The 26,529-nt window shown below is 47.9% G+C and overlaps 1 protein-coding gene across 3 annotated transcripts in view; it reads left to right on the plus strand.

Annotated features, from left to right (window-relative positions):
- LOC308127721 (TSC22 domain family protein 1) overlaps window positions 1-17,003 on the plus strand; it is a 17,417-nt gene extending 414 nt beyond the window's left edge. Inside the window, exons 2-4 of one of the 3 annotated variants that reach the window (XM_080492982.1) lie at window positions 299-2,407; window positions 13,962-14,013; window positions 15,178-17,003. In XM_080492982.1, coding sequence (XP_080349108.1) covers window positions 501-2,407; window positions 13,962-14,013; window positions 15,178-15,441 — 2,223 coding nt within the window. In that variant the 5' untranslated portion in view covers window positions 299-500 and the 3' untranslated portion in view covers window positions 15,442-17,003. Of the gene's footprint in view, window positions 1-298; window positions 2,408-10,923; window positions 11,319-13,319; window positions 13,639-13,961; window positions 14,014-15,177 lie in introns of those variants that run through there. The other 2 variants (XM_080492984.1, XM_080492983.1) reach the window with 2 other exon arrangements.
- Window positions 17,004-26,529: the final 9,526 nt, after the last annotated feature.

Here is a 26,529-nt window from a genome sequence, read left to right on the forward strand (position 1 = left end):
CTGGTGACTGACTTCCTTCAGCGGCCGTTGTAGCGGCCACTAACAGCCGGGTGTCATAAAGAGACTCGCGATTTCTACGACACTTCGAAACTATATTGTAAACCTGATCAAACGGCGTCCGCCAGGATAGCTACAGATTTCCGTCGGGTTTCAAACCTGCTTTTACGAGCAGTAACAAATAAGGGCCGCTAAAGGAAGTCGGTCACCAGGGAAACCAGTTAATCCAAAACACGAGTCCGTTTAATGCTAACGGGGGTTAACTATATTTGTGTTTTCCTATTTTCTTCTTGAAAAACAGTGTTCTGGTTTCATCAGCTTGGATCAATAAGAAGAGGAATTCTATTCTATACTCTCGGACTACCTGCAGAAGGTTTATCCGGATTTTAAAGGACAGAAATCACATGACTCGTCACTCATGACCCAGCTAGCCTGAGTGTTAGCCGGGAGAAACTGAAGCTTTGCCCCTTCTTGGCCTCCTCAAGCTCCTTTTACAGTCAAAGATGCACCACCAGGACTTTTCTGGAGATCCTCCCGGGTCCGGGAGCAGGAAAGCTGCCTATCACTTCAGGAGAGGCAGCAGCAATGCTGAAGACCACCAGGGCCAGGCTGGGACCTCATCTCCAGGGACCTCGTCTCCAGGGACCTCGTCTCCTGGACCCCACCACCAGCCCCAAGCCGCTGCAGCCCAGGTGAAGAAGAAGAGCGGCTTCCAGATCACCAGCGTCACCTCGGCCCAAATCAATGTGAGCGGCAACAACAGTCTGGCGGACGACACGGAGAGCTACGACGACATGGACGAGTCCCACACTGAAGACCTGTCGTCCTCCGACATGCTGGACGTGTCCGTGTCTCGGGCCACGGACACCGGCGTCCCTGAGAGGAGCTCCTCAGATGAGACCCTGAACAGCCTCCACGGAGTCGACACGCCCGGACTGGTGTCGCCCAACGAGCCCCTGCAGCCTCATTCCATCTCTCAGCACCACACGTCTCTGGTTAACGGGACGATGCATCAACACTATTATCCCCAGACCCACCACCATCACGCTGATGAACCAGCTCTGCCAACACTTCCCGTCGCCCCCCTGGCTTCCTCCAGCCCTGCTATAGTTTCAAAACCTGGGCCGGGACAGACCCAGAGGCCACCCGTGTTGGATAACACTAAACCTAGCGGGGCAGCGAGCCATCAATTAGGCCCCGTTGTTAGCGGGACGGCCGCTGATCCACATGTGAACATTTCTGTCCCTGCTGCTGCAGTCCTCCCTTCAGGGGCTGCAGGTTTTGACATCACTAATGTGACGGCGCATGTAGTCTCTGCGGGAGGAGGAACAGGCCCGTCTGCTGCTGCTGCTTCCCCCAACACTCAAAACCAGCACACTCAAACAGCTACTGGCTCTCGTTTTAGGGTTGTCAAACTAGATACTAACTCCGAGCCTTTCCGCAAGGGGAGGTGGACGTGCACGGAGTATTACGAGAAGGAGATTCCCCACCCAGCTACGTCTGACGTGCCGAAAGGTGTAGAGGTGACTACAGAGACTGATGCGAGTAATGCAGGGATTAGTCCGGGCGTCCCTGCTGTGCAGCCACCTCACACTCTGCAGCCCTACCAGCCGCCGACGCAGGACTTCACCAGTCCACAGGCCATGCAGAGTCCACCACAGGCCGCCCCCATGGCGTACGTTTCTCCGCAGGACGTCGGAGGAGGGGCTCATGTACAAAAACCAGTGGTTCCGATCTCTGTCCCGCCACAAGTAACACAGCAGGTCGGCGTCAGCCAGCCTCCCTCAGTAATACCTCAGCAGTTGCCCTATGCTGTGGATCCCCATCAGGCTCCACCGCAGGGGGCGTACGCCGCCCCTCAGCTCCACGCCGGGGTCAGACAGCCCGACTTCATCCAGCCAACGGCTCCCTTTCAGACGCAAGTACAACCTCCACCGCCGCACGTCACTGCAGGAATGTCACCGGTACCGGGGCTAATGGCTGCTCAGCAGCTGGTCGCCCCACCTGCCCAGCCAGCGTTCAACGTGGGGCCGCCACAGACTCAACCCCAGCATCACTTGGCCTCCGCCGGCAACATGCCCATCCAGGGGACGCCCTACATGCCCCTGACCGCACTTCAAGCCGACCTCCAGCCGCTCCTCACTCCGGGGGCCACCTTCCCCCGAGGCCCCGCCAGCGCTATCAGGACATCCTCGCAGCTGGAGGACGCCCAGAAGCTCCTGCTGCAGCATCAAGGCCTGCTCAGCCTGCCCCGGCTCGGAGGGGCCGTCTTGGCCAGAGACGGGGCCGCGGAGGCCGGCGGCACCGTGGGATCGCTTGCCCACATGGGGATGTCGGTGGAGGCCAGCGCCTTCATGGTGGCCGCTGCTGCAGGCCTGAGGAGCCAGCACGCTGAAGGAGACGAGGACAGGTGAGCGTGGCACTTTTAACTTCAAGCTCCTGTAAGGCCCCGTTTACACGGCAACATTTGAAGGGAAATGCAGCGTTGTGATGTCTATGGACCCCGATAACGCTACGAATGTTTTGCATTTTCACTTGAAAACATTGTTGTGTGAACCGGGCCTAAACCTGTGGACTATTTCCAGTGTCCTGTTTCTCTGATGGCTTCCGAGGTTGGCGGTGTCGCCCTGCAGTTAGCGGAGTGTGTAATCGGGGCACAGTTGACTTATCAGTCGTCACACAAGTCTCTCATTGCTGATGTCACATACGATCGGCTGCCATCGCAGCAGAGCTGAGTCACCGACAGAGACTATGACTCAGCAGACCCCCCACCATCACCACCACCATCACCCGTCCACCTCTGTGTCACCGCACCCCCGTCCCCCCTCTCCTTGGGTTTAGTCTTTTATTAGACACAGGATCTGTTGATTTGCGCTGCCCTCACGGGAACTGCGCTGCTTTCTGTTTCCAAGAACTTCACCGCTACTGGTGTAAAGGTTACATGTGGCAAAAACGTGATAGACCCAAGAGAAACGGGGCAGTTTCGTCGTAGCAGCCACGTCCCAGTGAAGCAAGAGGTGCGTGTTGTGAGTACAACAACATTGCCTGCAGGGTTTGGAGGGAGGTCAACCGGCTACTGTTAAGCTTCACCCAGATATTGAAACCCACAACGTGTCCTCAGATATCGTAGTTTTCTTTCACCGCTAATTGAATTCACCATTTTGGGGGATTTTCTTTTTTCTATTTCATCCCAGCAGGTTGCCGAGGAGCACACAGTTGCTGTATTTGCAGCTGCGTCTGAGATGTTGGTGTAATCCGAGTGATATTCGGACAGAGCGGGACTGTACTCGGTGTGAAGGCTTTTGTCAGCAGTGTATGTCACCCCTCTGCATGCCTTCCACACACAAGCTCCTCATGAATTCGCCTCTGTCGTGCCGCGATCGGACACAGTGTTTCTGTCTCCAGACACTTGTCTCTCAATATTGTTCTCCGATTGAATACTCTGTGAGTGGTGATCAGTGTGATGATAAACAGGCTGAAATAATGAGGAAAAGCTGTCGACGGTGGGTAGATGTACCACCCAAACATCTTTATTGTCTTTACACTGATGTCAGGGTTGTTGTTTTGTCTCATGTTGCTCATTATGTGAAGTTTGACAATTTTTTTTAAATCAAAGAATAGTACACATTGCACCTTAAATTGTACATTCACACCTTGTATTAACTAGGGATGCAATACCAGTACACAGAGTACTCTGTACCGTTCCCTGGAAGTAAGAGTGTTGAAGGTCGTCGATGCAGAGGGGGTTCGTGAGCGACGCATATCGTTTGTGTATGAATTTTTGTTTTGTTTTGTTTTTACATTTAATAAGTACTCCTATCTGTTCTTTGTATCGACAATTAGCTTAAAGTTAGTACTCTTACTGTTAAGGAACTAAAAGTTAGTACTTGTACTGGCCCTTTAAAAAAAAAAAAGAAAAAGTGGTATTGGTGCATCCCCGGTATTAACCAATGCAAGTTAAACCATTTCTGTACACTTTCACTTCAGTCAGCGAGGACTCGGCAGTTTTCATATCAATGCTCGATCAGGCTTCCCGTCTTGAGCCATTGGTGTTACTCGGCGTGTCCTCCCGCTTCCCCCGCGGCTGAATTTCAGTGTAGTTTGACTCCTGGATGAGCGCCAGCGCGGCTTCACATCGAAGGGACAACAGTCCTGACCTTCATACGTCCAACTTCCCAGCAGACCGCGCACCTGCCGTCTGTGTCACATCAATACACTTGCCCCCTTTTCCGTCAACAGCGGCGGCTCGGTAAGAACCATGACTCGGCACACAGGAAGCCGTAAAGCAAAGTCGACCACTATTTGGAGCCGCGGTGAGCAAAATAGGTGTTACGATAGCGCGCCCTTTAAACCTGGTTGTATTGACAACACGGAGAGCACCTCACCCAAAAATGGCCACGCAGTTCGTATCAGTTCCAATAACCAAGATTAAATGAGATAAAAGGATCTGACTCAGATCACAAAGTCTCTTCTACTGTCAGAGATCCTGATCCCTCCGATGTCTGAGTTAAAGGTTTCAGAGCCATTCATCACGACTAAAATCCTTCTCTGTGCTTGACGTGCAACACCGCTCAGTTTCTTTAGTTCTGTACAGGATAAAAACCGCAATTGTCTCTTAAATATCAGAAAGAATTCGCTTTACATGTTGATTTTTTTTTATGGGAGTATTCCTGAATTCTCTCCTTGGAGCCGTAAAAGTTGAGATCTTCGTCAAGAGTGAGAATGCAACTTTTCAAAAATGCACCAACTCCTACATCATTTTCAGCGTTTCTGCCGTTTCCCTGGAAACGGGACACCGTTTGCAAAACGTTGCCATGTAAATGTGAAACTTTTCCAAAGCAAAAAGCGTAAAAACGATGCTTTTTCACTTGGAAGCGTTGTCGTCCAAACCGGGCCTGGTCTCTGGCCTGTTGGTGCTCACAGTGAGTGTGTGACTCACTCCTCCACCTCTATCGATAATAAGCCGCCCGTCAGCCTCTGCTTGCAGTTCTACCGGCTTTGACAGGTGATTTACGATCGACACGCCTATTTGTCCCGTTTGAAAGCTTTACGAGGCCGACGACGGCGCAGATGATTAATATCACGGGGAATGTGGGTGTTACAGGAACGTCCTTTAGGGATCCCAGGAGAGGCAGCAGGTATGAGTGTTGAGTTTATACAGCTCACGGTGAAGGGTTCAAAGGCATGTGAACACACCCCGTGTACAGAAACATCAACTGAGCAAGGTTACTTTGAAGTTTTAATTTTTACTGTCTTTAGTTATAGAGCCACGTGTTGCCCTGTTTTATCCTTGTCGGGCTGGAACCGCACAGTGGCGCATGTTGTTTAAATGTTTAAATCTAAAGCAGAATCTCATTTACAACCTGGTTTTTCTTCAGATAAAAATGCATTTTTGCCCGTCTGCAAGTGATTTAAGTCACGTCTTACTGACATTGTGCGAAAGATCTGCATCTCAGTGTTGTCTTATGGATGTGTAGATGTTATATAATGGGATTGAGAGCGTTGAATTTGCCACTGGGTGGTGTCTCCTGACTGTCAAAACCGATAAATCGCACCTGAGGCGAGTTGGATGTGTTCTGTCAATTATCTTTGACATTCTGGATCAGGGATGTTTAACCTGCTGCTCGTGGAGCCACATGTGGTCCTTTTAGGCTCTCTAAAGCTTTCACTAAATTATACCGAAGTCTACATTTGATCTTATTTGGATAAAAAAAAAAAAAAGACTAAGGTTTTAACCCTAACCCTAAAATGTCCTTCTTTCATGTGGCCATAAGACTCAATATCTCCTTGTAAATAGTGTTTTGCTGTGTTTTGTTATTTATCATCAGAGTTACTTATTTAATGTTTATCCTGTCTTTGTTGATATTCAACTTTCTACTTGTTCTCTGTGGAGCAATACTTGAAGGAATTTCCCTTTGGGATAAATAAAGTATTACTATTCTCTTCTAAAATGTCAAAATTGTCAGAAAAATGCTAAAACTAAAAGGAAGAAACTGTTAAAATCAGGTACGAAACCAGCTGAAAATGTTTAACAATCTAAACTGTGATTGAAACTTTGTGTTTTTAAAGGTTAAACGTGTTTTGCGGCTCCAGGTCCGTTTGATTTGGTGGAAAATCAGTAAATAAATAAAAAAAAGAAGTCCTTTTTGATCATGAAGGTCGATTGTCAGTCTAATGCAGCTGATTGGCCACAAGGTGGCAGCGTGAGCTCACAATCCCTCCCTCCCTCTGCAGAAACTGGTTTATATAACAGTGATGTGCTTCCAGAAAATCACTGACCTAAAAAAGGGGGAACGTCCTCTCCTGCACGCAATAAATGAAGGAGAAACGAAGAGTGTCTGAAGGTGTGGGTCTAGATCTCCTGGCTGGGGGGGGTGGGATTCAGTCCTCGTCTCGCCGAGTGGACTCGTGTCACGTTTTCCCTCCTTGTGCATGCTCGTCATATACGCCTGGAACATGCATTCATGTCTTCAACTGTCAGGACGTGTGTATGTGTGAACCTGCGAGTGTTTAATTAAAGCCCCACACCTTTTTATTTCCCCCTTCAGGAAATAATGGGGGGGGGGAATAAAACATGAGCTACGGAAGAGGAGGTGGTTTTTGGTTTGAAACGATTTGTTCTGGTCACACGCCTGCCATGTTTGATTCCTTCAACCTTTTAGATTTTTGCACATTTTCTGCCGATTATCGTCTCCAGAAAGACCAAAACATTTTTCAACACACTTCTGAAGAATGGCGGACACGCGAAGCATTTTGTGTTTGTAATTGGACACCAGCTTCGTTCTCTTTCATTTAAAAGAGTGAATCTGTCTTACTGGAACAAGTGAAGTCTGAATAATTACCATGATAACCTTTTAAATTGAAAGTTTTTCTTTGTAGGAGAGTATACATGACGCCTATATTTTCACAAAAAAACCAAACGGTTACCGCAGACGGCCGCGACAATTGTGAGGTCTTGTGAGAAATTTCCCTCGTGTGTCACGTGGTGACACTTGAAGCCGCGTCAGCGTTGGCGCCATAAAACTCCGAGGTGAAACCGCTCTGCTGCTGTTATTGGTGTGTGTGTGTGTGTGAGCGGCATGCTTTCGATGTCTTCCTGTTCCGACACGCCTCAGAGAAATCGGCGGTAATCCAGGTAACCGACGTCAGGTGATTGCAGTACTCTAAACCACTACGCCACGGCGCGGCCCCTTCTGTCCTTTGTGAAGCAACATCCCTGCCTCTCCCCCGCAGAAACTCGACCTCTGGACTGCTCGTTCAATCAAAACATTTACCCTTCCTGAAGCTGACGCTTCCCAGTAAGGCGAGAGAAAACAGTCCGAATTCAGCGTAGGGTCGAGCCGTGATTGTTTTTAGTGTCCGGGCCACGGCGATCCCCGCCGTTTACAGGCCGCCGCGTCGCCACGTGAAGCCTGCGTGCCGCTGGGAGCCTCCAGCAAAGTTTCTCGCCCTCCGTGGTGGAGATCCCGGGAGCCGACGTCAAAGCAAAGCGGCTCCACGTGGCGGCGGCGGCCGATGTCGTCTGTGTGGAGTTGTGCAACGCGTTCTATCAAACTAGCTGTAAAGTCGTGCTGTCAGGGTGTAAAAACACCCATAATGCAACAGCCACAGAAGTACTTTGGACATTTGACTGTATTTTGCATTATTAAAATTGGGTTTTTATTGAGATTTGAGTCATTTTGTGTCGTAATTGTTTGGTTTTGTGAGAATATAGACCATTTCATCAGGTGTACTCCGCACCGCAGCAAAGAAAATCTGCCACATTTTAGTTCAGGCGCCACATAAAGCACAGTTTAATCCGATAACAGTGACATAATAACCTTTAAATGTAAACTTTGAGCTTTTTATTTACTCGGGTGATGGAAATGTCGATATTCTCACAGAAACCAAACAATTACGACAGGAAAAGCCTCCAATCTCAACATGAAGCCAATTTTAATGAAACCTTCTAGTGGAAAATACAGTGAAACATCTCGGCTGTTTTTACACACTGACTGGCGTTGAGGCTCGTTTGCTACCAACGAGTCGGCTGGATTCCACCGCTGCCTCCGCTCGGGTCTCAGTGTTGTGTTCTTTCCGCTTCTCTCAAGAAATTTGTTGAAAAATCTTTACAATTTGCTTGACTTGGCCGAATCTGAGCCTCTGAGGCCCGTGGGCCATAACCGGCCCACGGTCCTCATGTTTGACACCCCTGTTCATATTGGCTGAAGATTTCTCACTTTAAACGTTGGTTTTTTGGGGCCAAATTGTGGCTCGTCCTGGTGTTTAATGACCAGATTTGTTTGTGTCGCCCTTCGGATTGAGCTGCCTGAAGGATTCCCATGTGAGTCGAGGCGTTCACCCAATCGACCATCTCGTCTGCAGCCAACATGCCGGAGCTTTGTCTCCCCGCGCTCTTTCATGGCCCATATGGGTCGGAGGCTGGTTATGTAAGGCGTTGCGTGCGTGGCGGATTCACTTACGCTCCGGCGAGCTTCAGCCCTGGAGGTACGTGACGCCATGAGACCGGTTTGGGCTTTGAGGTGTTGGCTCTAAAGGGGATTACGCTCACAGAGGTTATCGATTCATCCTTGTTGCCAGATCAGGAATGATTCCTCAAACTTTGTTTGAAAATAAAATGAAGTGACAGAGCCTTTGCTTGGCGGTTTATAAAGGCCCAGTGTTACAAAGCCTCCCAAACCGGATTCTGCCAGTCTGCACCAACACACACACACACACACACACATGCTCATGCCTCCCAGCTCGAGGAGAAGTGATGCGAGAGGAGGGCGGGCAGCATGCGAAGAGATGCTGTGTGAGGAATCGTTTAAAAAGTGTCGGACCTGCTTCGGTTTGTCTGGAGATGACTGGATTCAGTCACCTCATGTGTTCAGTGTGTGTAGATCTGCCAGAATTGCATCTGTTTTTGGACCACACACACACACACACACACACACACACACACACACACACACACACACACACACACACACACACACCCACACCGTAGCTCCAGCTTTCTCTCAATACCACACAATAAAATCGTTACTTCCACTCAGCCGGGTGCTTTAAGCGAGACCAAGAGAGGCCTCATCTTTCCAGAAAATACACTGCGGGATTGATTTTTCAGTTTTCTCCGAAATCGGGACAATTTTCTGCTCGTTGCAGCTTTTATCTTGTTGTTTGTCTCTTTGTGTCTGGATTTACAGACTGTATCAACCATTCCTACAGACCACCTTCTGGCCTAAAGACTACGTTGAACCTCCTACAGACCTTCTACAGACGACATACACACCCTGCACAGACCTCTTGGAGAATCTATAAACCTCTCAGAGCTCCTGCAGACCACCCTCGGACTTCCTCCAAACCACCTTTAAAACCACCATCAGACCCGCTTCAAAATTTGCTCCCCACAGTTCTGTAGCTCCCACCTGAAAACAATCCGTTCACTTTCAATTCCCCTATAAAACTTGATATTTTTAACGGCGTTAACAGCATGTGTGAGTTCCCATCAGCTGCGACCGCACCCCCCCTCCTCCCCCCTTATGTAATCTTCTCAGGGTGCGGCGGAGACGTCCTCCTGCTTGGATCGTCTTGCACGGAGGTCTTTCTGATAAAGATGCTGTCACGACTGTGGATGGAGTTAAAACCAGCGCAGCCGTCCACTTTTATCCACAGTTTGGCCACTGCTCAAAGCTTATCGGCTCACAAATTCAGTTTGACCGTTTGCGGGAACGTGAACGCGGCAGATCAGCCAATGACGAAGATCTGAACTTGCCTTGAAAGTGCCAGCTGTCGGTGTCGCAGTTGTGTGTGTGTTATTTGTTGTTCTCTACATACAGCTGAAGGTAATATGTGGGTCAGCCTTTTGTACCGGCTCGGGGATGAACGTGGATATATAATGAATGAAAGCATCGCATCTGTGATGTCACCATGTCCACGTCCACCGTCATTGGCTGAGCCTGGTCCGCCACAAACCGTCTCTACATCCAGTTTGAAGCCCTTTGTTTGCAAGGAGCATGCGCACTTTGACCCCCCCCCCCACCACCACCACCACCACCCCACCCCAAGTCCTGCAAGGACATCATGTACAGATAGAGATGTTTTGAAGATTTCACCATGTAAAGTGTATAAATATGACATAATTGGTCGATGACGGTTGTTTGAATCTCGCGGAATAAGTCTCGGGACGGACGTGAGCGTCACCCACTGATTCTGTTTTGGGGATTTGTGACACGTACAGTAAGGGGGAAGAAAAGAAGACGTGACCTCCATGTAATGAGGTTAATAATGTCTCTGCGTGCATTCGGCACAATCCCACCAACAAAGTCTGGGAGCGCACCCCGCCGCCATTTTGTCGTCCACACTAGCGTGTGCCATCTTGCGGCTCCTCTTTGTTCCCTTTCCCCTCGTCTCCTTTACCATTGTCGGTTTTGTTAGCCGAGCATCTTTACATCAGGTGTTCGTGTGTCCTATCGGGCATCGGAGTGTGGACGCGCCTCGGTGTTGCTCTGTAGCGTGGAGGTCCACGTGAGGTTTGCGCCCACGCTGTGACCACTGATGTAGACTGACAGGACGGCTAAAGGCATGTCTGCTACAATTTATCCGTTCTCCTGGAGATAACTTGAAGGTGGACACGGGTCGGGGGATGCTCGGGTTTTTATTTAGATCTTTACGTTCACCCATAGTTCCATCAAATCTCCGGTTCCGTTCTTTACGATCATAACAGACGGGTTGTTGCAGGAAACGAGCATGACGCACGGTGCCAAAGCAAAGGGAGTGGCTTGGAGCCACGGATGAGCGTGCCGATGGGGTGTGTGGTCAAAAGTAGCTCATCTGATTGGGCGCATCGCCCTAATCTCTGCTGACAGTTTACATAAGAGGAGGAGGAGGAGGAGGCGGACTCTCCTGCGTCTCCACTCCACGCGTCCAATCATTTCCCGGTCTGTACGTGATCCGGGCTTAGCGTGAGGGCAATCGGGAGGATTTAACACACTGAGGCGCGCTCCCGTGGCATGCACCCACACTCCCGTCCTCCACAGCTCCATCCTGGTCTCTATTGTTGGTCAGACCCCCCGCCCCCCCAATGTACAGCTCCGACCGCTGAGTGGAGCGAGGGGGTCGGGGCCAAAGGGCGTAGGTCAGGAGGACGAGGAGTTGCGGTGGTGGGGTTGGTGGTAGCGGGGTTTGTTTGGGGAGGGGGGGTGGTGTTGGATTGTTGTGGTTTTTAGCCCGAGAGCCTCAATGAGAGAGAAGGGGCTGGCCGGGGAAGGGGCAGCACGGGGCTCGGACGCTATGGCCCTAAAGCTGCTCTTCTGGGAGCTGGAGAAGCATCTGAAGAGGTAACGATGATGGCTGTGGTGTTGTCACGTTTGTCAGGGGGGTCGGCGGCGGTGGTGGGGTGGGGGTATTGGTTTCATCGCAGCAGCCTGGGGGCTTTGTCGTGATGTTTCTGTCTTATCGTGGGCTGTTCTATGTCGTGGTTGGTGAAACGTAGCCGGGCCTGGAGATGAGGAAGCGGCGCTCCTCTCGGCCCACCTCAGCATGTTGATACTGCCGCTCCGCAGCCCTGAAGGGCTTCTCCTGCATTCGAGGACAGAGTGTTCTCACCTTGCACATGCGTGCCCGGCGCAGCTCAGCTCGGCTGTGCGAGGCCATCAGAGCGTGATTGATGGATTCACTTTTAATGTCTCCCCTCCGATCTCAACGCTCAGGCGTTTCACGTTCCAGTTCCTCAAAAGACCACAAAGATACTTCAGTCTCCCCCAAAACCCAATAAGCTCAATGCGAGTCGCTCCAACATGAACTCCCATACATTTCAACAGAAAGCAGAAGTCCTTCCAAACATTATTTTTCCAGTTCTCTAAAAACACCCTTGTCCCTTCAAAGTGCGTCGACGGCACAGTCCAAGACGGAGGAAGTGAAGACACTCAGATATTAGCAGGTGACCGTCTCTGACGTCCAAAGTAATTCCCATGTTGACACACAGGCCACATGTCGAAGTCCTTCTCAGTCGGAGACGATACGACACTGCTAAGATGCTTAGAGCACGTCGCCCAGCAGAAGCCATGAAAATGTCACCAGTAAATGTCATTAAACGAGAAGTACTTCTAAAGGCACCGATGCAAAGTTAACACGTCCACCTACATGTCGATTATTTTATGATTAAATAATGAAAGAAAAGTTTTTATGCGGTTGGTCGGGGAATGCGGAACTGGTTACATAAGAACAACAGTGCGAATGAAGCCCCGCCTCCTCACAACCAATCAAATGTCTGAGAAGCGAGCCTCGTAAATTTTGACTTTTGTCTCGCGAAAGCTTCAGATTCTTTATACATAACACAATACACGGTGTCATTACAAATGTTAATGGTTTTCTACACTTGACATATAAAAGCTCAAACTTCTCAAGCCTTTTAAAAGTTTTGATTGTGATAATCATTACCTCGGAAAAAATAATTACCAACGTTGGAATGAATTTGGGACTTTTTTTTTTGCCTTGTCATTCAAATAGACTGATTGTTTGCTGGCTATTCTCTTCTCCTCATACCGTTTCATGTTTCCATTGTGTTAACCTTTCTACAATAATAACGTTTCATGCTGCCATTTTGTACATAATACTTTTTGTATTATCCTTCAATGTCTTCAAACACACAACAGTTTCATGTGCAACATCATTACTGGAGAAAAGAGGGTGGTCCTGTTGCCGTGTAAGGAACAGATAGTTTCCTTTTCACTCAGTCAAACAGAGAAGGACCACAAAGCCGATCTTCTTCTGCCTCTCCCAGTGTCGTATTCGCCCCTCTTTGACATCGGGGCCGTGCGGAGGTCAACTTTCACCCACTTTTACCTCAGGGTCACACCCGGGCACTTGATAAGGAGCACTCGGGTTCCATGAAATGGAGTCAGTCATTCTTCTCAGTGTGGTAGACTTTGACGTTGTTTCACTGAACAGCTTGTGTTTTACTGATTTTAAGTTTTTTATTTAATTAAAGTTGGTTAACTTCAAATGAGAGGGTGTGAAACACACTTAATTGTGTATAACAGTTGGATTTTGTGTGGTTTAATTATATAAATGCAGCGTTTTACAGTGCAGCAGGTAGATGAAGAGCAGTTCTGAATATATTATGTTAATGAGCAGCCGTTTATCCAATCCGCGCGGACTTATGTATGTATTATGGTAATGGCCCGCCTCGGCCAATCCGCGCATGTTTGCTCTTGTAATATGTTAATGAGCCGCTTCGTCCAATCCGCGCTGCCATCTCTTAGTATTATGTTAATGAGGCGCGGCTCTCGGCCAATCAGGAGGCTGCTCTTCCGCCAGAGCCCTCCCCGGAGCTCGCCGAGCTGCGCGGCGCTGCAGCCCGCCGCTTCAGTCTTTGTGTCGCTCCGTCCCGGCTGCGTGCGGCGCGGTGGCACCGGAGAGCAGACCCGCCGTCCCGACGCGACAATAATGCGCAGTTTTTCTACTTTTGTACCGCTGGACATCCTGGCCGCGCCGCCCGCGAACCGCGCTGGAGGGTTTTAATGGCCGGGCTAGCATGAATTCCCAGTGTTACACGGTGGCGATGGACCTTGGCGTTTGTCAACTGAGGAATTTCTCGATCTCGTTTCTGTCCTCTGTGCTCGGGAAGGAGAGTGCATCAGTCCGGGTTGACAATAGGTAAAAAAAATCTGCCCCCTCCTCCTCCTCCTCCACCCCCCCCCCCCCCCCCCCCTTCTCCACCCGCATGGATGTGTTTTATTTCCTCCCGTCAGGGTGAAGGAACTGACTTTTGGTCACAATCACTGACATTAGGAGACACGTTCACCTCCTTTTCTCCATCTCGCGGAAAGTCATGTCTCACACACACACACACACACACACACACACACACACACACACACACACACACACACACACTGGGATTCATCCGCAATGTTGCATCAGAAATCCTCCATGTAGTTATTAACGCACATCTCTCTCTCTCTCTTTCTCTCCTCCAGCTCTTCTGGTGCAAGTGTGGTGGCCATAGACAACAAGATCGAGCAAGCAATGGTAGGTTTCCGTGTGTGTTTGTAAATAGGCCGCTCCGATGCTCAACATGTTATGTAACCTCAGCTCCACCAGCCGCCCCTCTTCCACTGCCCCATCCAGTTTTCGCTGCACAATCCGGGATTAGACGGTGATGTTGTTTTATTCTTGGGACGGGTTGTCTTGTTTACCTGCAGTTTAGCAGAATGAATGAATGGATGAGTTTTGTGGATGTGTGCACCTGCCGGTGCTTCCTGTTCCGTCACGACTGATGACCTTCCAGGCCGAGGTTCACACGCTCCCCTCTCCTCCTTCTCCAGCTCATGCATATCCTCACCCCCCATCACCCCCCCCCCCCCCCCCCCACCCCTCACCCCGTACCTCCACAGTGTTGCTAGGCAAGCAGCAGCCGCCCCTCCGCGCAGTATAAATAACTCTGGCGGCCGCTGGCTCCTCCCACCACGGTGCAGGAACATTTTGTTCCCTCGCTGCTGTATCGGGATGGGGAGGAGGAGGAGGAGGGAGGAAGGAGGAGGGGCGGGTCCAGAGGAGGGATGCTCAGAATATTGAAGCAAATCCTCCAGCGGGCTGGGAGCGTTGTGTAAAGACGCTTTAGGGGAGCATCTTCTCAAAAAGAACGCTTTTAACTTGCATCGTTTGCATGGTTGTTGTTTTTTATTTAATTTAAAATTTTCTGCTTTTACGTGTTATAAAAAGTACAAACCAAAGTGGCTCGGTTGGTAGAGTTCCCGGTTCGATCCCCTATCCGTTTGCACGTCGAAGTGCCTTTAAGCAAGACTGAACCTCAAACTCCTCCCACCGCCATTGGTTTAAAGAATGAAACTATTTCTATTCTATTGTCTAGATAGGACTCTGATGTTGCAGCTCACGGAGTTGGCACCATCTCTAAATTTCTGTTGACGCACCGTCAGTCGGCCAACTCGTCCGAAAATTGTGGAAATTTGGCCAGAAAGTTCCTCCGATTCTCAGTTTACTTCCTGCAAGACTCGTTTTATTATGACAAAGCAAAGAAGTATAGAAAAACAAACCAGATCAGCTGTGACTAAAGAGCAATGTGGACTTTGGTACGGATGGACGACGTCTCTGGAGACGATGGCGGTGGGTTGTGCCCAATGCTCTAACCCTCTCCCTCCCTCCCTCCCCCCCTCCCTCCCCCTCCGTCCTCAGGACCTGGTGAAGAGCCACCTGATGTACGCCGTGCGCGAGGAGGTGGAGGTCCTCAAGGAGCAGATCAAGGAGCTGAACGAGCGCAACACGCAGCTGGAGCAGGAGAACAACCTGCTGAAGACCCTGGCCAGCCCCGAGCAGATGGCCCAGTTCCAGGCTCAAGTCCAGACCGGCGGCTCGCCCACCGGAAGTGCCCAGCCCGCGGTCCCGACCGGCGCCACGCAGGCCCTGCCCTCCACACAGAGCTCCGGCCCGTCGGCGTAACCCAGCGAAGGAGCGCCGCGAGGATGAGGGACCGGGGCGATGGCCGACAGAAGATGAGGAGGAGGAGGAAGAGGAGGGAACGTCGCCATACTGTGAACGGACTCTAGCACCCACACCGACTATGCCACCATTTTGGAGGAACGCACACACTTCAACCAGAGGACGGAAAACAACTTCTTTCTGTTGCACATTTTATTTAAACTCAAAAGACTTGGGGAGTTGCACCGTGTGTGTGTGTGTGTGTGTGTGTGTGTCAGTGCGTCGACTCGATCTCCGACTTTTCTTACCTGCTTCAGACAATCTTGACGACGAGGTGAGCCGACAGGAAGTGGCCCGTCCTTCCAGAGCAGCTCGGGCCAATCGGCTCCCTCCCTCCCTCCGTGTGCCATCGTCTCCCCCACCTCCACCCTTCACCGTGTTTTATTTTTTTTATTTGTTTGTTGTTTTTTAACTCGGTGTCCCCCCCCCCCAATCCCACCCCCAACCCCCCACCCTTTTTCCATGTTGTTATTGGTGGAATCTAAATAAAGATAAAGACTGTTTCTAAAGTAATGAACTCTGTACAGACGAGAAATCTCCACATGAACTCTGCCAAGTGCCTGGTTCCTGACCATAGATACATATATGCGCTCTCGTTCTGTTTTGTTTTCTAGCCGCGCGAGTATATCTATCTATGGTTTCCGCCAGGTTTCCAACTACCTGTGATGTCAGTACTCAGGGTGGGAACAGAAGAGGGATGTTTTTAACGCTTAAACGTCCGTCCTCTCGGCCTCGTGCTGGACGTCGACTCTCCGGATCGCTCAACCATGTGGGGACTCGTGCTTCTGTTTTCTTTTCTTTTGTTTTGTTTGTTTGGTTTTTTTTTTTTAAGTACGTGACTGTTTTTCGTTTTGGTTTTTAATTTTGTCTTTTTGTACAGCCCGGTGTTTTGAATCGCTCGATGTGCAACTGGAGCGCCGAACACGATAATAAGACTCTTGGCAAAGGAAGAAAAAAAGAAAGAAAAAGGGAAAATGCCGAAAGTTTGTTGATGTTTTTGTGCATGTTCCTCAAGCCCATCACAAATGTGACGTTACAATTGCACTAGACAGTTGCACCTCAAATAAAAGTTCCAACAAAAAAGCAAAAGGAAAAAAAAAAAAAAAAAAAGTGACTTTTGTTTTTATTTTGATTGAAATGAAGTTAAAAACGCTGCTGGAAGCAGTTTTTATTTTTTTTTGTTTTGTTTTTCGAAATGAGTGTGACGTCTTCAGCGCATGTGGCAAGCCTGGGCACGTGTCTTGTTCGGTGGTCCCCGCACACTGCGCGTGTCACGTGGACCTGCACGCTGCATGGAGCGGGAGCGCGCAGGAACATGGGCTGACGTCATGCGAGGCGCCAAAAGAACAGTTTGACGTTGAGATATGTGAATTAAAACTCTGTTTTAAAACGGATCAGTGCTTTTAAATGCAGTTGTACCTTCTCATAATAGAGATTTAATGAGTGTATTTCAACGGGGAAAAAATGGTTATTTATACTCAAAGAACCAATCTGCATTTTTCAGGTTTGATCAGGATTTGTTTAAAAAAAAAATAAAAATATTCACTGTATTTTGCACCAGGTTTCATTTAAATTGGATTGCTTTGGACGTTTTCATCACATTAAAACACTTTCGTTTAGGTTATTTTTCTTTTTAATCTCACGGATGTAACACTAAACACACAGTCACTAAATTTGCACATTTAATATAATCTACCTCAGCAAAATTATCCTTAACTTCTCTGTCAAGGTAAATCTTCAGTGCCACGTCACGTTGGCGCGCACGAGTGTCCCAAAAAAATGTGCCTTCATTGTTATTAATAGCCGTGCTGGTGGTGGCGATCAAAGCCGAAGCGTCATAATACACGAATAATACAGCCAACGGTGTATTTTTAACCTGCGCTCAGCCGGTCGGGTATTTTTAGCGGCGTCTTCTGGCTTCCACGGAGCAGAGAGTCAGAGTTTTACCTCCTGAAATCAACGCAAACTGCTCTAAGTCACTATTTACACTTATGCACCGGTTTTGGAAACGTCAAGTGAAGCTGGAGGACCAGAGTTCAACAACAATTTGAGACGGTCTGCCTCCGTGTTTGTCCTTAACAGCCTCGCTGGCTGAGCTCCAGACCGTCTTGACCTTCAGATGGATCAGTGTGGACGGGTAATCGTAGCCCCGGGTCGGGTGTCCTCAGATCTTTGTCCCCAGAGGACGCCGACCCGTCCTTCTCAGTCTGATCCCAGACGACTCTGACCCGGCAGGCTTGCGGCTCAGACGCCGCTCTCGTGTCCAGATGGCACTTTCGTAAATCCCACTTCATTGACAAAAGGTGTTTTCCTCAAGCCAACCGGCCGCCGCCGGGGACAGGATGTCCTCGGAGGGATCACGCGCAGATTAAACCTCCCGTTTGAGCCGCCGGCGGGATGCAGATTGAGATGCCACTTGCGTTCCGCCGTGTGACAATTTCAGCGATACCTTTGTTAGTTTTCTTTTTTTTTTGTTTGTTTCGAGTTTCACAGACTATTTAACCGGAGAAATCCTCTTTACACCCCCGCGGGACGACCTCCCTCTGTGCTGCTGGTTAAACCCTGAACGTCCAGACTGTCAATAAGTAGGCCTCCACCTCCCGCGGGCCCCATGGGACTCGACGGCGCGAGGGGATTAGCCCAGACTTCATGTTTGTCCACACAGAGCAAAAAAAAAAACACACAAACCTGTAAACACCAGTTTGGAGCTTCGGATGGATGAAAATCACCGCTTCACTTCCTGTTGACGTGCGCCCCGTTTGCGCGACTTTTTCCAAGTGAAAATGGAAAACTTTAGTCGTGTTTTGAGCGTCTGTTTATATGACAACTGTGCTCGGAGCCGCTGTTTTTGAGAGCGGGGGCTAACGCAACATTTAAAAAAAAAAACGTTGAACGTGAAAACACTCGAAAAGTTTTGCGTTTACATGGCGACGTTCTGAGCGCGATGTCCGTTCACGCTGATAAAGTGCTCCCACTCCGTCTCCGTAGAAACGTGGGGAAAACGCTACTTTTTGAAAACTCTCTGACTCCGTCTCCATGGAAACGGGGAAAAGACTACCTTCTCTGAAACACAGCTATTGAACGGCCATGAGAAATAGTTCTGTACACGCGCGATCAGACGGAAGCTATACACAGACTGACACAGATATACTGCATGCTGCTGTCCTCCTGTCTTCTGGTGTCTCTGTCTCTGTCTCTGTCTCTGCTCCAACCGGAGTTCATGATGAACTACACAATGTTTTCAAGTCTCACAATCTGACACCGTTGACTTTCCTGCTCTGGAGAAAGCAGCAGATGGATATTTAAAGCTCTAATATGTTTGGAAATTGGCATATCGCTCTAGTTTAGGTTAAGTCAAACCACTATTTGACTTCAGGTTTCATGTTTTCACAAACCAAGTTTTATCCTCCAGAATATCTTGAACCAAATAAAGTGCTGCTGAATTATTCATCGTCACACTTTAAGGAGGACTTGTGTTTTTACCCTCAGCCACCCCCTGTCCTCATCCCCCCCCTTATCCACAGTCACATTTCACAGTGACGTCCCCCCCAACACACACACACACACACACACACACACACACACACACACGCACACAAACAGCTGAGCAGCCTCCTGAAATATCAAAACAAACCAGGCAGGGAGAGCGCGGCCCCCCGGAGGGGAGAGAGAGAGAGGGATTATGGGGGATTACAGCCTTCCACTCGCAGCACCTTCATAAGTTTTCATCCTCAAATCCTCGTGGGCTGCCAACTTTGGACGAGTTTGATGGAAGACAACGTTCGAGCCCCTCGTTTTTTTTGGGATCTTCATTTCAGAAAAGTTTCACGGTTGCATGGCAACATCTAGAAAACGATATCTGTTTCCAGAGGATTATGAAAAGGCGCGTTTGGTTGATTTTTGTAATGAAAGCACACACACATGCACGCAGAGAACCATTTGAAGTATTTTTCAAAAAGTTTTGTTTTTCTCCCCCAGTTTTCATGGTGATGGAGATGAAATGTTTTTAAAAGTTGCTTTTTCCCCCATTTCCACTGAGACAGGCCTAGAGCATTTTCAACAAGTTGCGTTTTCCCCCGTTTCCATGGAGATGGAGTCGGCGCATTCTCGAAAAGTCACGTTTTTAAAAAGTCCCATCTTCCCCCATTTCCACCCGGACGAATTTGGAGCCGGATCACTATTGAAAAGTAGACTTCTCCATGTTTCCACAGAGAGAGAGAGTCAGAGCATTTTCAACATGTTGCGTTCTCCCCATCTCCACTGAGACAGAATTGTGCGTTTTCGAAAAGTTGCGTTAAACGGGACTTCACTCTATTTTAACCTGGATCTTGTCCAGCTGTTTTTTTTGCTGCGTCACAGTGATGAAGCCGTCGAATACCTGAGGAGGGAGGATTCACCACACTGGACAAGTTTTAATCGCACGGAAACGAAAATGTGCCAACTCACTCACAGTTCACTCAAAGAGCTTTAAACTTAATCTGGCCTAGAGGACGGTCGACAAGTGGACAGGAGGGTCGGATTGTAGCATCACAGCTCACATCTGTCCGGCCCGGAACTCACAATCCCACTTCTCTGTCTGTGGATAATCTGACGCAGCAAAGTCGTCTCCCAGAAGACGGCAGTTCTGTTCTGACATCAGCAGGATTTTCAAACGGAGGATCTGGGTCACTCAGTCAGCGTATTGCTGAACCGCCGCTAATTCATTTGCTGTGCATCTGTTTGTGTGTGTGTGTGTGTGTGTGTGTGTGTGTGTGTGTGTGTGTGTGTGTGTGTGTGTGTGTGTGTGTGTGTGTGTGTGTGTGTGTGTGTGTGTGTGTGTGTGTGTGTGTGTGTGTGTGTGTGTGTGTGCGCGTGTGTGTGTCATCAAACCATCGTTGTGGTCCGGTACACAATGTACACGAGTATAAACAGAGTCGGAGGTCAGCTTCTATCACTGCAGGGTTTCCTGTTTACTTCCTATTTCTCAGGCCGGAACAGAAATCAGCTTCTCCGTCGACCGTGGATTTATTTCAGTAAACAAGTATACAAATATATATTTTTTTAAGTGTTTTAAAAAATATTGTATACTATACTATACTACCTTAAATCTACAGTACCACTACTATAAAACTACTATACTATCCTTATACCACTACTATGCCACCATTTTCTCACTACTATAGTGAGAACATGTGTTTTTTATACTACTATACCACCACTATACCAGCATTGTACCAGTACTACAAAAACACAATACCACCATTACACTACTGCTACTACTATACCACCACTATACCACTACTATGAACCTACTATAGTGCTACTATACTACCACTATAAAACTACTATACCACTACTGTTCTACCACTATATCACCACCTTAAAAGTACTATATTGCTATACCACCACTACACTGCCATTTCACACTATGATACCAAAGCCACACACCACTGTACTACTATTACTATACAACCACTATACCTCCACCATAACACTGCAATACCATCACTATCCCACTACTATACTAAAAGTATACTACTATACCACCACTATTCCACAACTATACTACCAGTATACTACTATACCAACACTATTCGACTATTATACCACCAATATACTACTGTACTGCCACAATTCCACTACTATACTACCAGTATACTACTATACCAACACTATTCGACTATTATACCACCAATATACTACTGTACTGCCACAATTCCACTACTATACTACCAGTATACTACTATACCAACACTATTCGACTATTATACCACCAATATACTACTGTACTGCCACAATTCCACTACTATACTACCAGTATACTACTATACCAACACTATTTCACTACTATACCACCACAATTCTACTACTGTACTGCCAGTATATTACTAGACCACCAGTGTACTACTATACCACCACTATTCCACGATGATTCCACTGCTATACCACCACAATTCTACTACTGCTATACCACCATTATGTTGCTATACCACCATTATACTGCTATACCACCATTATACTGCTATACCACCATTATACTGCTATACCGCCATTATACTGCTATACCGCCATTATACTGCTATACCGCCATTATACTGCTATACCACCATTATACTGCTATACCACCATTATACTGCTATACCACCATTATACTGCTATACCGCCATTATACTGCTATACCACCATTATACTGCTACTGCTATACCACCATTATACTGCTATACCACCATTATACTGCTATACCGCCAGCGGTTCATTTACACGAATAACCTCGGCTGCATGATGACGGATGGTGTTTCTTTAAATCCTGGCTCTTCTTCGACTCTCACGTTTTCAGGCCGGCTGCATGCGGCACGTGCAGCCCGCATCAGCAGGAAGAAAGTAACGACAGAGCGAGGAAAGAGGAGAGCAGAGGCAGAGAACGGCGTTAAAAAAGGCACCGTGTCCATCAGTCGGTGTCCCTGCAGCATGGAGCACACGAGCTGCTGCTGCAGCTTCAGACCTCCACATGTGGAGCGGAGCTGATAAACAAGCTGCAGCGAGCGTCTGAATCCAGCCAAGGCCAAACAAAACACCCACAGCAGAGCCAAGGAATTAAAAAAAAAAAAACTGCTAACTAATCGTTTCAATTGATTCCCGCTTCCAATCACCAGTCGTCACTTTCTGAAATATATATATATATATTTTTTTAATTCGACTTTCAGCCATAAATACATGTTTAAAAACACAAAATTTGGCCAAAAAAAAAAAAATCAAGCCCTCTCAATATTTACATATTTCTTTGGTTTCAGACATGGGCGGGGCAAAACGACTCCACAGCGCCACCTAGAAACCTGGAAAGAATTTCACCTAAAAGCAATAGTCTCACAGTCTGCCGAACACCAAGCCTCACCATGCACCAGCGTGCGCCGGCGTGAGAGAGCCCTGCTGCTTACACCTTCCGTTTTTCATTGTGTTTTAAATGCACCTATTTATGTTTTGTTTGCCTCTATTTACAAAAACAAGAAGAACAGTAGTGCTGCTTCTAAATATCTATGAGGCAAATATTTGTGTGTGTGTGGGGGGAATAGAATACCAGAGCGAGACAAACACGCGGCGAGCGAGACAAAGACATTTATTGCCTTTTTGTGAATCATAATGGCAAAATGAAGACGCATGCTGTGAGACGAACAATGAAGTGGACACACAGTGAGACGAGGTGATATGTAGGTCAAAGCCAGTGTGGTCGGATCAGCAGAATGACCCCCCACCCACCCCCCCACCCCACCCTCCAGCTGAGGAGTTTTATGCTTTAGGAAGTACAGCGTGTTCCAGCAAGGGTCTGGACATATGGAGCACGGATTCTCACGCACACACCGAAAATCTGCCCGCCCAGACCGAACGCATCTATTTTCATTTTGCATTCTTTGCATTGTTTTGAATATTTCCGCGCAACGCAGAACACCGCGTTCCTCCTCCGAGTCGACAGGTGCGGGGCCGCACCGAACACGGCGGCGCGGGACACGTGCCGTGAGGTGTGGCGGAAACGTGGTCGGCGATTTGGGGAGTTGAGGAGAAAACAACAATTTGAAAAATCACTTTGCCTGAAGGCAAAACCGTTTTACCGTGAGTCCTCTCGGAGTGAGGAGGGACACGGTTACAAAGACATTTGGAAAAAACATCAATATATTTTTGAAGTATTGCAAAAGTATTAGTTTAAGAAAATAATTAATAATAGTTACACCACCACTGTACTGCAACTATACCACCACCACCGTGATACCACCACTGTACAATCACTATACTACATATATAATATCACTATACAACAACTATGCTATACACATGCCATCATCACAATACCACAACTACACCACCACTATACTACTATACCACCAATATGCTACTACACCACCTCTATACAACCACTACGCAATAAACCACCACGATTTCACCAGCAGTATACGACCACAACGATACCACCAATATGGTAATGTACTACCACTATATCACAACTATACCACCACTGTAGTACCACAAAATTACCACTCTACCACCACTGTAAAGCTACTACATCACTACTATACTACCACCACTATACAAACACGATACTACCACAAAGCTACCACTGTACCACCAATATACTACTATACCACCTCTGTACTTACCACTATACTACAACTATAACATCACTATGCCACTATGCTCTCACAAAATTACCACCATGCCACTACTATAAAACTACTACATCATTACTATACTACAATGCCACTACTATACTATCGCTATACCACCACCACTATGCTGCTACACCACCACTTTACTGACATTATACTACCACTATACCACAACTATAACATCACTATGCCACTATGCTCCCACAAAATTACTACCACTATAAACCTACTACATCACTACTATACCACCACTACACCACTATACTACCACTATGGCACTACTACACCACCTAGATTAATCTGCTATACCACCACATCGTATTGTTCCATGTGGCGGTATCAGATGATGGATATCCTCCACCTAAATACTAAACGATTGAAATATTCTCAGAAAGGATCTCACTCCTCGTGGAATACTTTGTAACTTAAGAACTGTGTGACTCCGACCGGGCGATACACAGTAAAACCCCTCGACCTCGATATGTCTTCTGATAAACTCCTATCTAAAATGACTGAATTGCTTCCTTCTCCTCACAGGGGCTGGATGAACCCAAAAACCCAGAGCAGGTCCCCCCCCCCCCCCCCCCCCCCACCCCCCCCCCCCCCTCTGTCCTCGGTCACACAGGAACATTTGAGGAACAGAACAGGGCGGGAAGAAAAGGGGAGGAAGTAGTTCGTGTTCCTCATTGGAGAAAAAAAGTGATAAAAGTGCAGCTGTGGCCGGTGAGGGCGAGCGGGAATAACTCGGGAACGGTGGAGGGAAGACACTCGGGCTTTCTGGAGCTCCCTTCTCCCGTTTCATTCAGAGTCCACTGCCCCGCCGGTGCAATTAGATCTGAAGGAGGAAACGAGCCTCCTGCTTCCTGCACATGGTGATGTAATGGCGGCGGTGGGACTACCCCCACCCCCCCACCCCGGCCCGCTCCCCCCTTGCTGCCCTACTTTCCCTCCCTGGAGGCGCAGAGTCGTCATGCGAGGCATGCGAGGCATGCGGAGCTCCTTCGCTGTTTATTTACAACACTATTTATAAGTGGCGTCCAAAACGTTTGTGGATATTTGGCGCCACGGCAAAAGGTGTCAGAATACAAACAAGCCGATATCAGGTTCTGAAATTTAAAAAAAAAAAAACAGTCGTCTCCACACGTACAGGATATTTATGAACCTCGACGCCGTGTTTTTGGACTGTGGGGAGGAAACTTTTCAAACGTATCAGGAACTCTTTAAATGAGATGGCAAACACATTTTAGGTCGTCCCCGTTTCATCGTCAGTGGGAAGAACACCGCCACAATAAAACTTTTAAATTAAAACTTTTACGTTTTTCTTTACGCACATGATGAGAAAGTCTATATTTACGACGGAAAATTACTACAATCCGAATATAAAGTCAATTTTAATCTGACTTTCGGTTGCAAAATAACAGTGAGGGCTCGTTTACACGACAACGTTTCAAGTGAAAACGCGCCGCTTTTTATTTTCAGAAAAGTTTGGAAACAATGCAAGTAATCTTGCTAACAGACATACAAATACGTCACACGTAACAATGGAAGTACACGGAGATCCGTACGGACGGACGATGTACACGGACTCTGAGCCCGAGCCGTTCCAGAAAGTTCTATTATTTGTTTCCCCCCCTCTGTTTCCACGACGACGGAGTTGGAGCATTTCCAAAAAGTTCCACCTTGAGAGCCTTTTTCAAAGAAATTTGCGATTTACGTCTGCCAAACTCTTATTTTTATTTGGTATTACTCTGCTTCTGTGTACATGTGATTGGTGCTTTCATGACTTACTATACAGGTATTTCTATATTTTCAGTTTTGTCTAGAATAACTCAGCAAGGCAATGGTAGAATGTATATAGTTCTTTGTTTTGTTTGTTTGTCTGTTACTGACTGTGAAATGCTTACCGTCGTTGCGTAAACCAAACACCCAAAACGCAACAGAAGTTTTACGCTTTAACTAGAAAACTTTGTCGCGTGAACGGGGCCCAACATGTCCAAAAAAGTTTCTCCTGTAACTGTTGCATGATGGGTGATTTTACCCCCTGACCCGGGCAGCGGATCTCAGCTCGAGTCTCAGTGTTGCTTTCTATAATTGAATATCCTAGTGGATTCTGAAATAACACTGAGAAAGCCACTGAGAATTATAATGAGTTTCTCATGTGTTTCAAGTGTGTGTGTGTGTGTGTGTGTGTGTGTGTGTGTGTGTGTGTGTGTGTGTGTGTGTGTGTGTGTGTGTGTGTGTGTGTGTGTGTGTGTGACAGGGCAGAGCTTCATCAGAGGCTTTGTTGTGGGTTAAAACTTTCTTTTATTAGCTCTATTTCTGGAGTGTGGAGCCTTTAAGTGCTCGGTAAGCTGTGTCAGTGCGGCTCACGCCCCGAAACCAGCTCCGCTCACTTCTACCTGCTTCCAAACACCAAGGCGGAGGCGGTAAACGCCCAGGAAGTTAAGCTCAGTCGTCGGTGAATCACTCGCCGACTGTTAGAAAGTTTGCGGTGACGTGATGTTTGGGTCTGAAGAGGACCGGAGGGAGCAATTAGAGGCCAGCAGAGACGGCAGGATGTCCCCTCCTCACCTCGGGGATCCGTGAGCGAGGAAAAACAGAACGGGGGGGGGTCTTGGTGCATTGTCTGAGTCAGAATATACGAAGGTATGAATGTGAAACTAGAAAAGAAATAAGTTAAAAGCTTTTTTATCAACACTTCTAAGCTCATCACATCCACCTTTCAGGTTTTGTTATGGAGGCAGCAGAGTGGCGCCAACCAATCACTTCTGCCACATGACAGCTACACGTGTGTGTGTGTGTGTGTGTGTGTGTGTGTGTGTGTGTGTGTGTGTGTGTGTGTGTGTGTGTCTGTGATTGGCAGGTTGATTGCCGGTTCCACCACCTCTGTAAAGCCACCAAGCACTCCTGTGTG

Source organism: Lipophrys pholis, assembly GCF_963383615.2.
Source record: "Lipophrys pholis genome assembly, chromosome: 23".
NCBI classification, from domain to species: domain Eukaryota; kingdom Metazoa; phylum Chordata; class Actinopteri; order Blenniiformes; family Blenniidae; genus Lipophrys; species Lipophrys pholis.